This window comes from Oncorhynchus kisutch, linkage group LG14 (genome assembly GCF_002021735.2).
Source record: "Oncorhynchus kisutch isolate 150728-3 linkage group LG14, Okis_V2, whole genome shotgun sequence".
NCBI classification, from domain to species: Eukaryota; Metazoa; Chordata; class Actinopteri; order Salmoniformes; family Salmonidae; genus Oncorhynchus; species Oncorhynchus kisutch.
The window spans coordinates 18,694,107-18,707,385 of record NC_034187.2 but is presented as its reverse complement, the minus strand read 5'-3'; the positions used below and the strand labels follow the sequence as shown (position 1 = coordinate 18,707,385).

The 13,279-nt window shown below is 44.1% G+C and overlaps 1 protein-coding gene across 3 annotated transcripts in view; it reads right to left on the bottom strand.

Annotated features, from left to right (window-relative positions):
* Positions 1-68: 68 nt before the first annotated feature.
* The window catches only part of LOC109904217 (disheveled-associated activator of morphogenesis 1), an 81,890-nt gene continuing 68,679 nt past the window's right edge, over positions 69-13,279 (bottom strand). For all 3 annotated transcript variants that reach the window (XM_031787975.1, XM_031787974.1, XM_031787976.1), the window contains 7 exons: positions 9,130-9,218; positions 8,421-8,589; positions 7,662-7,769; positions 6,837-6,897; positions 6,469-6,600; positions 5,419-5,589; positions 69-5,165 (listed from right to left, as the gene is read on the bottom strand). In XM_031787975.1, coding sequence (XP_031643835.1) covers positions 4,959-5,165; positions 5,419-5,589; positions 6,469-6,600; positions 6,837-6,897; positions 7,662-7,769; positions 8,421-8,589; positions 9,130-9,218 — 937 coding nt within the window. In that variant the 3' untranslated portion in view covers positions 69-4,958. The remainder of the gene's footprint in view (positions 5,166-5,418; positions 5,590-6,468; positions 6,601-6,836; positions 6,898-7,661; positions 7,770-8,420; positions 8,590-9,129; positions 9,219-13,279) is intronic.

Here is a 13,279-nt window from a genome sequence, read left to right as displayed (position 1 = left end):
TATATGTGACACTGCCAAATACAGATCCTGACCTAGGACAGGTGGAGTGGTGAAACAGCAGCTAGATGAATTGTTACCAGAGGTTTTATTAGTGACAAAGTCATTATTCACAATGCTTTCTGAATAGTATCCAAAGTATTGCAATTCATAGAAGCAGATGTTTCCTCAGAATGTCTTTAAAACATTTCAGAAATCCTTCATTTTCAGACAAGACCAACAGTAAATGGAACCTGTAGAATAGAGACATGGGCGCATTGGCCACTCCTTACTATAACTCAGATGAATACCTGTCTTTGTTGCACAGTTTGGAAAACAGGGTTAAATTACTTTTTAGTCATTCAGCAGATACTCTTATCCAGAGTGACATACAGTTAGTGCATTCATCTTAAAATAGCTAGGTGAGACAATCATATCAAGTACATTTTCCCTGCAAAGTATTTATCAGTGCTAGTGGGGGAAAAGGGGGGGGGGGTTGTGAGCATGTTAAGATACTTTTCAAAGAGGTAGTGTTTCAGATGTTTTCGAAAGATGGGCAGAGACTCCGCTGTCCTGACTTTAGGGGGAAGCTTGTTCCGCCATTGGGGTGCCAGGACAAAGAGCTTAAGGGGTGGGAGGGCCAAGAGACCAGAGGTGGCGGAACGGAGGGCTTGGGTTGGAATGTTGGGTTTGAGCATAGCCTGAAGTGGGGCATTTCCCCTTGCTGCTCCAAAGGCAAAAAAACAGAGTCTTGAAGGTTATGCAAGCTTCAAATGGAAGCCAGTGGCGTGTGCAGAGGAACGGGGTGACATGAGAAAACTAGGAATGGTTGAACACCATGCGGGTTGCAGCCTTCTGGATAAGTTTCAGGGGTTTGATGGCACAAATGGTGAGCACAGCCAACAGAGTTGCAGTGGTCTAGATTAGAGATGACAAGTGCCTGGATTATGACCTGCACCGCTTTCTGTGTGAGTGAAGGTCGTACTCTAGGGATGATGTAGAGCATGAACCTCCATCACTGCTTTGATGTTTGCAGAGAATGACAGGGTGTTTTCCAGGGTCACACATATGTTCTTTGCACTCTGGGAAAGGGACATCGTGGAGTTGTCAACCGTGATGGAGAAGTCTTGGAGTGGGCAGGCCTTCCCTGGGAAGAATAGCAGCTCTGTTATTTGAGCTTGAGGTGGTTGAGCTTGAGGTGGTGAGTAGACATACAAGCTGAGATGTCTGCAAGGTATGGAGAAATGCATGTCGCCACCTGGGTGTCAGAAGGGGGAAGAGTAGCTGAGTGCCACCCGCAAAGAAACGATAGGAGAGACCATGTGACAGAGCCGAGTGACTTGGTGTAAAGAGAAAAGTGGACCTAGAGCCAAGCCCTGTGGGACACCAGTAGTGAGAGCATGTGGTGCAGATGCAGATCCTCTCCACACCACCTGGTCGGTGTGACCTGCCAGGTAGGATGCAATTCAAGAGTGTGCAGAGCCTGAGACGCTCAACCCTGAGAGGGTGGAAAGGAGGATCTGATGGTTAGATCTAGGAGGATGAGAAAAGAGTCAGCTTTGGCAGAGCAGAGAGCGGTCTCAGTTGAGTGAGCTGCCTTGAAGGTTAGGGTCAAGAAGCTTGTTATGCGAGATAACGAGAGAGTTGGTCAGAGACAGCGTGCTCAAGTGTTTTGGAAAGAAAAGGGATACCGGTCTCTAGTTTGACGTCAGAGGCTGTCGAGTGTTGGTTTCTTGCGGGGAGCGTCTCTGGGCATCTTGAAGTCAGAGGGGATGCAGCTAGTAATCAGGGATGAATTAATGAGGGAAGTGAGAAGGTCTCCAGAGATGGTCTGAAGAAGTGAATGGGGTCAAGTGGGCAGGTTGTTGGGCGGCCGGACATCACTTGTCGCAGGATTTCATCTGGAAAGAGGGGAGAAAGAGGTCAAGGCGTAGGGTAGTTCTGTGGGAGTGGAACTAGTGGACTCAATAGGCTGAGTGAATGAGGAGCGGATATAGTCAAAGGAGAGATGAGAAAGTGGAAAAGAGTTTCCCAGGGTTGGAGGCAGAAGATACAAATTTAGAGTGATAGAAGGCAGTTTTAGCAGCAGATAAAGACGGAGATGGTAGATAGAAGGGAGTGGAAGGAGGAGGATAGGTCCTTCGGAGGTTTAATTTTCCTCCATTTCCACTCAACTGCCCACAGCCCTGTTTTGTTAGTGCGCATTGAGTGACTCATCCACGAAGCAAGAGGTGAAGGTTGGGCTGGCCAGGAGGAAAGGGGACAGCAGAGTCAAAATGAGGCGGCAAGGGAAGAGAGTAGGGTCGAAGAGGCAGAGTCAGGAGAATTTAGCAGAAGGAAGAGCGGATACAAGAGTAGCGGGAGCAAAGATTGTGGAGGCGCATGACCATCTGCGTAGGGTCTGAGGGTTGGAGGAGAAAAGGAAACAGAGTATTGATCAGAGATCAGTAGGCGTACAGCCTCTAGTGAAGTTGAGGTCAAGCTGATTACCTGCCTTGTGCGTGTGAGGTGACTGGGAAAGGGTGAGGTGAAAAGGAGTGGAAACAAAGAGGAAAGAAATGTATTTAAGTCAGGCGTCAGGAAGTTAAAGTCACCCCTTAGACAGGTGAGAGGGGGAAAGAAAAACTCCACTTAGAAGTGATTAGCCCTGTGCTACCATCACCACGACCAGAAGCAGTGTTATAGGGTATTCCATGTCTCCATCAGGGTGAGATGAACTCAGCTTTATTGGCCGTAGATCGGAAGTACCAAACCCTGCCAGAGACTAAGAATTCCACATGGGTTGTGCTCACAGGGTACACTAACTTAGAAGTGTTACAGCCACTGAGTGGGCAGCGAATGTAAAATCTACCGGAAGAGGAGCGAACTGAAAATGGGACACACATACTTGCCAAAAATACAAAAGATCCAAATAAGATATGAAAATAACTAGGTAAGATACTCAAGTGAGAGTGATGTGGAGCCTTCCTCAAACAACTCAGCAGACAGTCTGGTTTGGTGACAATACTGCCTCTTACAGCTGCTGCTGAAGAAACAGAGGAGACTGAAGTACTAGCACTAATTGCCTAGCAGAGGTGAAAGACAACAGCAGTGATTGCCTGGCAGAGGTGGGGAAAAAAACACCCCCTGCAATAAAACACACCCACATATTAGCAAAATTGTTAGACAAATAGGCCTGAAACTAATCCAAGTCCACAACAACAGTCACAAGTACTGAGCAAATCAGACAGTTCAAACAGAAATTATTAAGTAGGCTACTAGATAAAAAGACAGCACTTCAATTTCAATTGCTCTAGCAAGATAATACCAAAAGCTACTTATTGAATAAAAAAATATACTTGCTGCTCTTGTAGGAGCTGATGTCCTTCTAAACTATAGATGGCTCACTAAGACTGGGGCCAAGCAATACTCCTTAAATAGTCAGGGAAGACAAGTAAGGCCACTCCCTCTTAAAACACCCAACAGTTACCAAGGGTTTTTACACAAATTGGCCTGAAACTATTCCAAGTCCACAATGAGTACAAAGCAATCAGACAGACAATGAATAAGGTCAAAGGTAAACTTGGTAAAAGACAGCACTTCAATTCAATTGCCCTAGGAAGATATTACCAACAGCTACTTATTGAAGACAGTCCGAGAGGAATTACTGGTTTACTGGCTTGCAAACATAACAAAGATTCAACAGATAATTGACATCCAGGTTTATTACTTTAGTCCGTTTCGAAATAGAAAGTTGTTTAAATAATAAAAAAGCTGTATTGAAAGAACCCACATACCTCCATCAGAAATGCTATCACACAGTTAAGGAGGGTGTTGGTAGAAATGTGACCAAAGGTTTTAGAAGGGTTTTACTAATTGGATCTGACTAAATAACTGAAAAGTTTCTGCTGTACATAACATAGTGAGAAGGTGACACGGGAATTGGCACAATACATAATATATACACATATATGACAGTATTGAACACAAAAAAAAATGTATAGGATGCATAGTTTCCAGACTGATATCCACACTGTTTGTCAGGATGGCCAGAAGTAGAGCAATCATTTTTGGTAACACTTAAAATCAAATCGGAGACAATATCCTTTCAAAACTTCAAACTAGGTCCTATACTCTTTTACAATACTGTATATACAGTAAAATATACATTATTTTTTCGACCCATCTTTTGTTGCTGTTTCAATAGATTATTTTCTAAAGGTGAAAGTTAGGGCTCTAATAAAATGGCAATATTGCATCTGTGATTTGGTTTTTAATATATCTAAATCAGGTCTTTGTAAAACTGTGATAAAAAAAACAGTATCAAAATGTGTATCTTGTTGTTATGCTTTTGTGCTCAGCTAAAAAACATTATCACTCATACATACTGGATTGTGCTTCAACAGACACTGTTTCTATGCATGGGGTTGACATCTTTTACTATACCCTTAAGGGAGTCTGACTGAACACAATAGCAGGAAAGATTTTACACAAAGGCTAGTACATTCTCCCGATTAAAACAGGAAACGTGTCTCCGCCAGGGTCACTGCGTGTGTGTGTGTGTGTTATCCCAGGCTTTCCATTCCACTTCCTGGTTATCTTTGCAGACAGGGAGGGTCAAGAAGAGGGTCCTACTCTAGGGCACCAGCCCTATGCTATTAAAGTGCCCCATTCACGACATGAGTAAAACTGTCATTCAGACCACAGCATTTAAAAAATGTTGGTTAACACAAATAGCTTAGAGAGTCACTCCTGATCCATAGTTCATGGTTTTCATTAGGAGGTAATGTCTGTTTCCAGACAGACACAAGCTCTGGGTTATTGTTGCTTGAGTAGCAGAAGAGTAAGTAGAGGTCTGTCCACCACCTTTCATGCTCATTTCAGTTCTGTTTTAGTAGTGAGTTCTGTCCACTCCAAAATGAAGGGGCGCTAGGCCCATTCCAAGCCACCAGAGGGCAGCATAGCCTAGCTCTAGTAGGACAAAGGATCCGTCATCAGTTGTTTTAGAGGTTCAGTTTGGTGACTGGCCGCTCCCTGCTGGTCTCAGCTGATGAGTTGACGCGCTTGCGGTTGCGTTTCATCTTGGACAGGTCTTTATCGAACACCTCCCCAGAGCGCAGGGCTGAAACAAGGTCGTCGAACTCACCGTCCTCCTCACAGTTCTCCTTAGCCTTCCTGGACTTGCGCTCCTTCTCCCTCTGCTCCTTCAGCTGAGGAGACAAAACAGGATTGACCAAATGACACACACCTACAGTAGAATATAGTGTGTGACGGATGTATTTGGTGTATTGAGTAAATTAACAGTACAGCACATGCATTTGAGTGTGTGTTGGTCAAGAGTTTAAAAAACTCTGGTTTGATACCCATTTGTAATATATGTTGCATAATGACTAGGTGGTTAAAAGGTGACCATAGGTGACTACCTCTAGTGTTTTGGTCAGTGATAGACAATCTTAATCTAACCTGTGCTTCCATGCGGGCCCGTCGCTCCTCTTCCTCCTTGCGTCTGCGCATGTTCTCATTCTCCTGCTTGGCCTCTGCGAACGCCTGCAGGAATTGGTCGAAGATTCCGAAGAACTCGTCAGGCTGCATACGAGTTGCATCCTCACCAAAATGCTGCACTGCCTTCAGAAACTGGAGAGAAAACAACGTTAGACACCAAATACTTTAAGATGTTCAAACAGCTTTTCCTCTATATGTAATAAAATGCAATCAATGAGTCACAGGTGATTTCTTTCAGTTACACTGGGGATGAATGTGTGAGACGTGGGTATGCCACCATATCTGGGTTCAAATACTATTTTAAATCATAACTAATACTTTATCTGGGCTTGATTGTGCTTGTCTGGTACATTGGAACCAACAGAATAGTCATAAAAGTGCAAACTCTGCCCACCTGGCACTCCAGGCAGGGTAGGGCAAACATTCGGTAATTAAAATATTTCAAATATTATTTGAACCCAGGTCAGCTCCCAACAGGTGGTTTCCTCCTCCCTGCCATTGTAAAGTTGAACTTGACACATAAATAACCCTCATCCACTGCGCATGTATCAAATACATTCCACATGGCACTTCATGAAGGGGAGACCCAGGGGGAAAACCATGGCTTTGAAACTGATAGCCTTGACCCATCTCAGTTAAAAATTAACTGCTTATATTCAGAGGTTCCAATGTCTATGCAGGTAGACTGTAACCCTTGAACAGACGTGAGTTACTACATCCTCCACATTGAAATACAGTGAAACACAAGGCATACTATTTCCAAGTATATTGGTTGTTTGAAAAGGTGACTTCAAAGCTGCAGTAAGAACACTTAATGTGTGCTACCTACTTGGTTGTGGCCAAGTATAAAGTTACAGGATTTGCCATTTGCTCTGCCCTTATAAAGTCTTTAAAGCGACCATATTTGAGTTTTGTAGCTCCATCAGAGCTCCTAGTAGTGGAGAGAAGCATGAGGAGGAGGGGGCAGACGGACAATGCGGTCCCCAGACCCTGGCCCCCGCCGGTTCTCACCAGCTCCTTGGCCTCGGTCAGAGAATCCTCCACGTCTGAGAAGCTGAAGCTGGCCACGGTGATAAACTGGCTCACCACAGACACAAACTTATCCCCCGAAACCTGAGGAAGACCTCTCTGAAACTCCAGCTCCTATACAGTAGGGAACAGCATTACAGGATAATTATATGACTGTCATCAGACAACCCACAACACAAGAGTACGATATGATATGACAAGGCAAAACTCCAGGCCCTAATCTTTGGAGTTCTGTCAGTGGAAACGTATTGAGACTCATGAACAGGAGGTAGAGGAGTGTAAGCCCAACTACTGCCTCTGATACCATGTGTGGCTCCATTAAGGGTAAACCAATAGAAATGGCCACTCACCATTTCCACACTCTTCAGTCCAGAACGCAAGTTGTTGATGTCTTTCTCCAGCTCTGTCATACTGTGGATAAGGGTAGAGGAAAGGGAAGGAAAGGGAGTGAAGAAAGATGAGAGGAGAGGAGGAAAGGGGAAGGGAGGGAGTGGAGAGAGGAGTTTATTGACGTGAAACAATTACAAACCATCTGTGCTCCAACCAAGCCACAACTTAGAGACAGGAAATGTGTGAGGATAAAACCCAACTTCCTTCCTTCTCAGTCAGGAAAGGCATGGATACAGGGTTCACTAGGTTTAACAGAAACTCTAACTTAGATTATCTTTATTTGCGACCTGAATTATTATAATTGTTTTAATGCTGACTGTTACACTATTGCTTTGTTGTGGTACGATAGGAAACACCTTGACATTTTGAGGATTGCAGGGTTCACAGTTCACACTTTCCACATTTCAAGAGGATCACTGAAATATGGGCTATTAGGACAACCTGTGCCTCTGAAAGATCCAGACAATATAAACATGACCTTTGACCCTCTCTGTAAACACGGCATGTAAGGTAATACAAACAGCAATACGGTCTTTCTACTTAAAGCCAGGCACCATCAATTTGGCTTAGAGAGGAAAAATCAAGAATTACAATGTTTTTGCAAGGGTAATTACACACAGTTACACATAAATGAGAGCAACTTAGGACTTAGGTTTATGAAACAGCATCTCTGTGTGTGTGTGTGTGTGTGTGTGTGTGTGTGTGTGTGTGTGTGTGTGTGTGTGTGTGTGTGTGTGTGTGTGTGTGTGTGTGTTGATTCAGTCAGCCTTAGCAGCAGCTCGTACTTGACTTTGGCTGCCTCTGGAACACTCTGAAGCTCTTCCTGGAACACGGCCACTTTGGGATACTTATGCTCCAGGATGGTGATCAGGTAATGCAGCAGAGTGATGTTCCTACAAACACATACCACACATTAGTATTCATATCACACATTAGAATTCACATCGCATATTAGAATTCACATCACACATTAGAATTCACATCACACATTAGAATTCACATCACACATTAGAAGTCACATCACACATTAGAAGTCACATCACACATTAGAATTCACATCGCACATTAGAATTCACAACACACATTAGAATTCACATCACACATTAGAATTCACATCACACATTAGAAGTCACATCACACATTAGAATTCACATTGCACATTAGAATTCATAACGCACATTAGAATTCACAACGCACATTAGAATTCACACCACACATTAGAATTCACATCACACATTAGAATTCACATCGCACATTAGAATTAATATCGCACATTAGAATTCATATCACACATTAGAATTCATATCACACATTAGAATTCATATCACACATTAGAATTCATATCACACATTAGAATTCATATCACACATTGGAATTCATATCACACTTTAGAATTCATATCGCACACATCATCACACATGACACACATCAATGCTCTTAGTGCGGTGCTATTTGGACAGGCCTATGAACAAAAAATGTTTTATGTCAATGGTATTTTTCATGTATACATAAAGGATAAATGCTCAAGCCAGAACATTTCTTACTTGTCAATGCTGGACTTGGTGTCAGCAATCTTGTTGAGTGAGGACACTTTGAAGCCATAAGCGTTCCCCCTCTGACCCTTGTTCATGTAGTTACCAAAGGCCAGGACCACCTCCAGAAGCTGCTTGAGGTTGCGACTCTGCAGCACCTCTTTAGATGCCCTGATCAGTGCTGGGGAGAGGAAGAGGACGCTACTGTTATGAGGATAAGACATTGGTTAAATGACACCCTAGTCCCTATGTAATGCATTACCTTTGAGCGGGGACAACCAAATGGCACCCTAGTCCCTATGTAATGCATTACCTTTGACCAGGGACCACCAAATGGCACCCTAGTTCCTATGTAATGCATTACCTTTGAACGGGGACCACCAAATGGCACCCTAGTCCCTATGTAATGCATTACCTTTGACCAGGGACCACCAAATGGCACCCTAGTTCCTATGTAATGCATTACCTTTGACCAGGGACCACCAAATGGCACCCTAGTCCCTATTTAATGCATTACCTTTGACCAGGGACCACCAAATGGCACACTAGTTCCTATGTAATGCATTACCTTTGACCAGGGACCACCAAATGGCACACTAGTTCCTATGTAATGCATTACCTTTGACCAGGGACCACCAAATGGCACACTATTCTATATATAGTGCACTACTTCTTTTAAAGGTAGATAATTTGAGCATGGAACATTGTAGGAAAATCCTACCTTCAACTTTAGGTTTGACTTCGACGATTCTTTCAGCAAATTTCTTTTTGAAGTAGAGAGACTGCAGCCTTGGCTGGTAGTGGTTGATTCTGTATTGTAGAAAGAGGTCCAAATATTATGTTTCAATCAGAATTTACATAGACATTACCCTTCACTGAAACTGTTGTGTAATAGACGGGTTGCCTGACGACGTCACGGAAATGATGCGCACGCATCGATGAGGCATAAGGTCGTGTGTTATGATTCTGAACAGTCAGATAGCTCGCAACAATGGCAAGAAGCTGCATGTAGAAAATCGTAGGGCGCTTGTTTCAGGTAGTTGTATATTGTTCTTGATTCTATGTCTTGTTTTAAGGTGTTTTGATTCATGTCACGCCTATGCTAATACGACTCAAATTCAAAATAACCAACAACTGTAACAATGTGTTTGATAGACAACACGTGCTTACTGTGAAAATGTATTTGTTTTCAATAAACAGTTGGACTAAATATAGTTGACATGTTTTCAATAATAATTTTCTTCACTAGTAGAAAGAGGAGGAAGGGAAGCGCTACTAAGGTACACAATAGTACATTTTGGTAGATAGAAGGTGCTCTTTGCCACTCTCCTTGTGACTCAGGATTTCCATCATTGTCTCAGCTGTGATGTGTCCTAAATACTCAAAAGTAATTCATTGTAAATTCCTAATTGGAAGAGGGAGTGGTTACAACATTAATTTGCCCTCAGCTATGGTTAGACTGTTGTTGTTCATGTTTTGTTGTTCTAGTGTACTATGGAAAATATTGCTTTCTTATTCTTGACACTTCTCCCAGTCATATTTAAGGTTAAAACTACCTTTAATCTTCTGATACTTCTAGCTTGGAGTTGTATTTTTATGATAACATAGCTACAGTATTTCACTTTTTAATGTGTATAGTATTGCTTACTAGGTGTGTCTAATCAATTGTGTAACCACTCCCTCTTCCAATCAGGGCTAATTGATAAGTTGTTTAAAGAGGACCTTGTATTCCTTTTTTTGTGCTCCCTGACGAAGGCCATGCAGTCGAAACGCGTCGGTTTAAAAAAACGTTGTTTCTATTGAACATGCCAAACTAATAAAGGCATTTTAATTAATTATATGAAGAGTGCCTTGGTCCTCCTTTCTTTTTGAGGAATAATTTTCTTCCTCCAAAGTCCCACCTGTCTATTTGATATGACCTTTCCTAAATGAAGGCTATGAACTTTGAATAGAAATACACTTGTTTTGTGGTTTTGTTCAGACATTTGATCAACACAGAGGTTTTGTGACCAGACAACAACAACAAAAAATCAGCAAAAAAAGAAACGTCCCTTTTTCAGGACCCTGTCTTTCAAAGATAATTCCTAAAAATCTAAATAACTTCACAGATCTTCATTGAAAAGGGTTTAAACACTGTTTCCCAAGCTTGTTCAATGAACCATAAACAATTATGGAACATGCACCTGTGGAACAGTCGTTAAGACACTGGCTCTACTGACTCTGAAAAACACAAAAAAAAAGATTCCCAGGGTCCCTGCTCATCTGCGTGTACGGGCCTTAGACATGCTGCAAGGAGCCATGAGGACTGCAGATGTGGCCAGGGCAATAAATTGCAATGTCAATACTGTGAGACGCCTAAGACAGCGCTACAGGGAGACAGGACGGACAGCTGATCATCCTCGCAGTGTAACACCTGCACAGGATCGGTACATCCGAACATCACACCTGCGAGACAGGTACAGGATGGCAACAACTGCCTGAGTTACACCAGGAACGCACAATCCCTCCATCAGTGCTCAGACTGTGCGCAATAGGCTGAGAGAGGCTGGACTGAGGGCTTGTAGGCCTGTTGTAAGGCAGGTCCTCACCAGACATCACCGGCAACAACGTCGCCTATGGGCACAAACCCACCGTCGCTGGACCAGACAGGACTGGCAAAAAGTGCTATTCACTGACGAGTCACGATTTTTTCTCACCAGGGGTGATGGTCAGATTCGCATTTATCGTCAAAGGAATGATCGTTACACCGAGGCCTGTACTCTGGAGCGGGATCGATTTGGAGGTGGAGGGTCCATCATGGTCTGGGGCGATGTGTCACAGCATCATCGGACTGAGCTTGTTGTCATTGCAGGCAATCTCAACGCTGTGTGTTACAGGAAAGACATCTTCCTCCCTCATGTGGTACCCTTCCTGCAGGCTCATCCTGACATGGCCCTCCAGCATGACAATGCCACCAGCCATACTACTCATTCTGTGCGTGATTTCCTGCAAGACAGGAATGTCAGTATTCTGCCATAGCCAGTGAAGAGCCTGGATCTCAATCCCATTGAGCACGTCTGGGACCTGTTGGATCGGAGGCTGAGGGCTATGGCCATTCCCCCCAGAAATGTCCGGGAACTTGCAGGTGCCTCGGCGGAAGTGTGGGGCAACATCTCACAGCAAGAACTGGCCAATCTGGTGCAGTACATGAGGAGGAGATGCCCTGCAGTACTTAATGCAGCTGGTGGCCACACCAGATACTGACTGTTACTTTTGACCCCCCCCTCCCCCCCTCCCCCCTTTGTTCAGGGACATATTATTCTATTTCTGTTAGTCACATGTCTGTGGAACTTCTTCAGTTTATGTCTCAGTTGTTGAATCTTGTTATGTTCATACAAATATTTACACATGTTAAGTTTGCTGAAAATAAACACAGTTGACAGTGACAGGACGTTTATTTTTTTGCTGAGTTTACATACATCTTTCACAAATGATCTTACTGGATTAAATATTCAACATGAAAAACACATTGAATAAAGAAGCTCCATTCCTGCACCCTGCCCAAACTCTGTTACCACAGCTTCAATGTTTTCAGGAAGGCAAAACACAAAAGGAGAAACGACTCCAGATCCTGTAAGGAAGTCTCTATTCCCATAGTAAATGGCTTGATACATCATGGGAAAAAATGGTGCTGGTACTACACTCACAATGGCACCTGGTCATACGTTTCCTTTCCTATAATCTAGTAATCCAACCTTCATTTGTAACGCAGTAGAGGAATGCCCATTAAAGGACTGCAGAGAGCCCTAGCCCTGGGGTTTATTTTCCTGCCCTAGCCGAGGATGTCTTCCCAGGGAGGTTTCATATTCACTCATTAACAACAGTTACATGGAGAGTTCAGCTGCTTGCCTCCACCTTTGCACCAGCCTCCCCCTCAACCACAGTCTCAACCACAGCCTCCCGCTCAACCACAGTCTCAACCACAGCCTCCCCCTCAACCACAGTCTCAACCACAGCCTCTACCTCAACCTCATTCTCCCACTCAACCACAGCCTCCACCTCAACCACAGCCTCAGCCACAGCCTCCACCTCAACCACAGCCTCAGTCTCCCACTCAACCACAGCCTCCCCCTCAGCCACGGCCTCCCCCTCAGCCACGGCCTCCCCTACCCCTCAGCCACAGTCTCAACCACAGCCTCCCCCTCAGCCACGGCCTCCCCCTCAGCCACGGACTCCCCCTCAGCCACGGCCTCCCCCTCAGCCACGGTCTCCCCCTCAGCCACAGCCTCCCCTACCCCTCAGCCACAGGCTCCCCTACCCCTCAGCCACAGGCTCCCCTACCCCTCAGCCACAGGCTCCCCTACCCCTCAGCCACAGGCTCCCCTACCCCTCAGCCACAGGCTCCCCCTCAGCTCAGATAGCATGACTCATGGTAAAGAATAATCTAAAGAAATAATAATCTATTTGCTCACTCACATATTATACTTCTAAAACTAGTTTGGGGATGAATTCTCATATTTATAGTCCATAGTGAATTACATGGACAGCACTCCAAAAGGTAATCCATTTGTTTGACCTACACAGGGCAAAATGCAGGGAAGTTCTACTCTCCCCAAGCCCTCACAGTCAGGACCAATGGCCTTCACTGGGAGATCTGGGTCACAGCTTAATGTCTGGTAGTGATGTCCCTCAGCAGTTACAGTAGATATACCAAAGTGATTTGTGTTAAAAGACATTGACATCCAGCTAGCACGTGTCACTGAGTGTCATGCTGTTTACATATGCTGCTGGTGGTACTGCAATGATCTGTGTCAATTCCTGTTAACAGTAACATTGATTCAAGACTAACACAGAACGTGTTGTTATAGTAAAAGCCCTGATGAAGACTACAT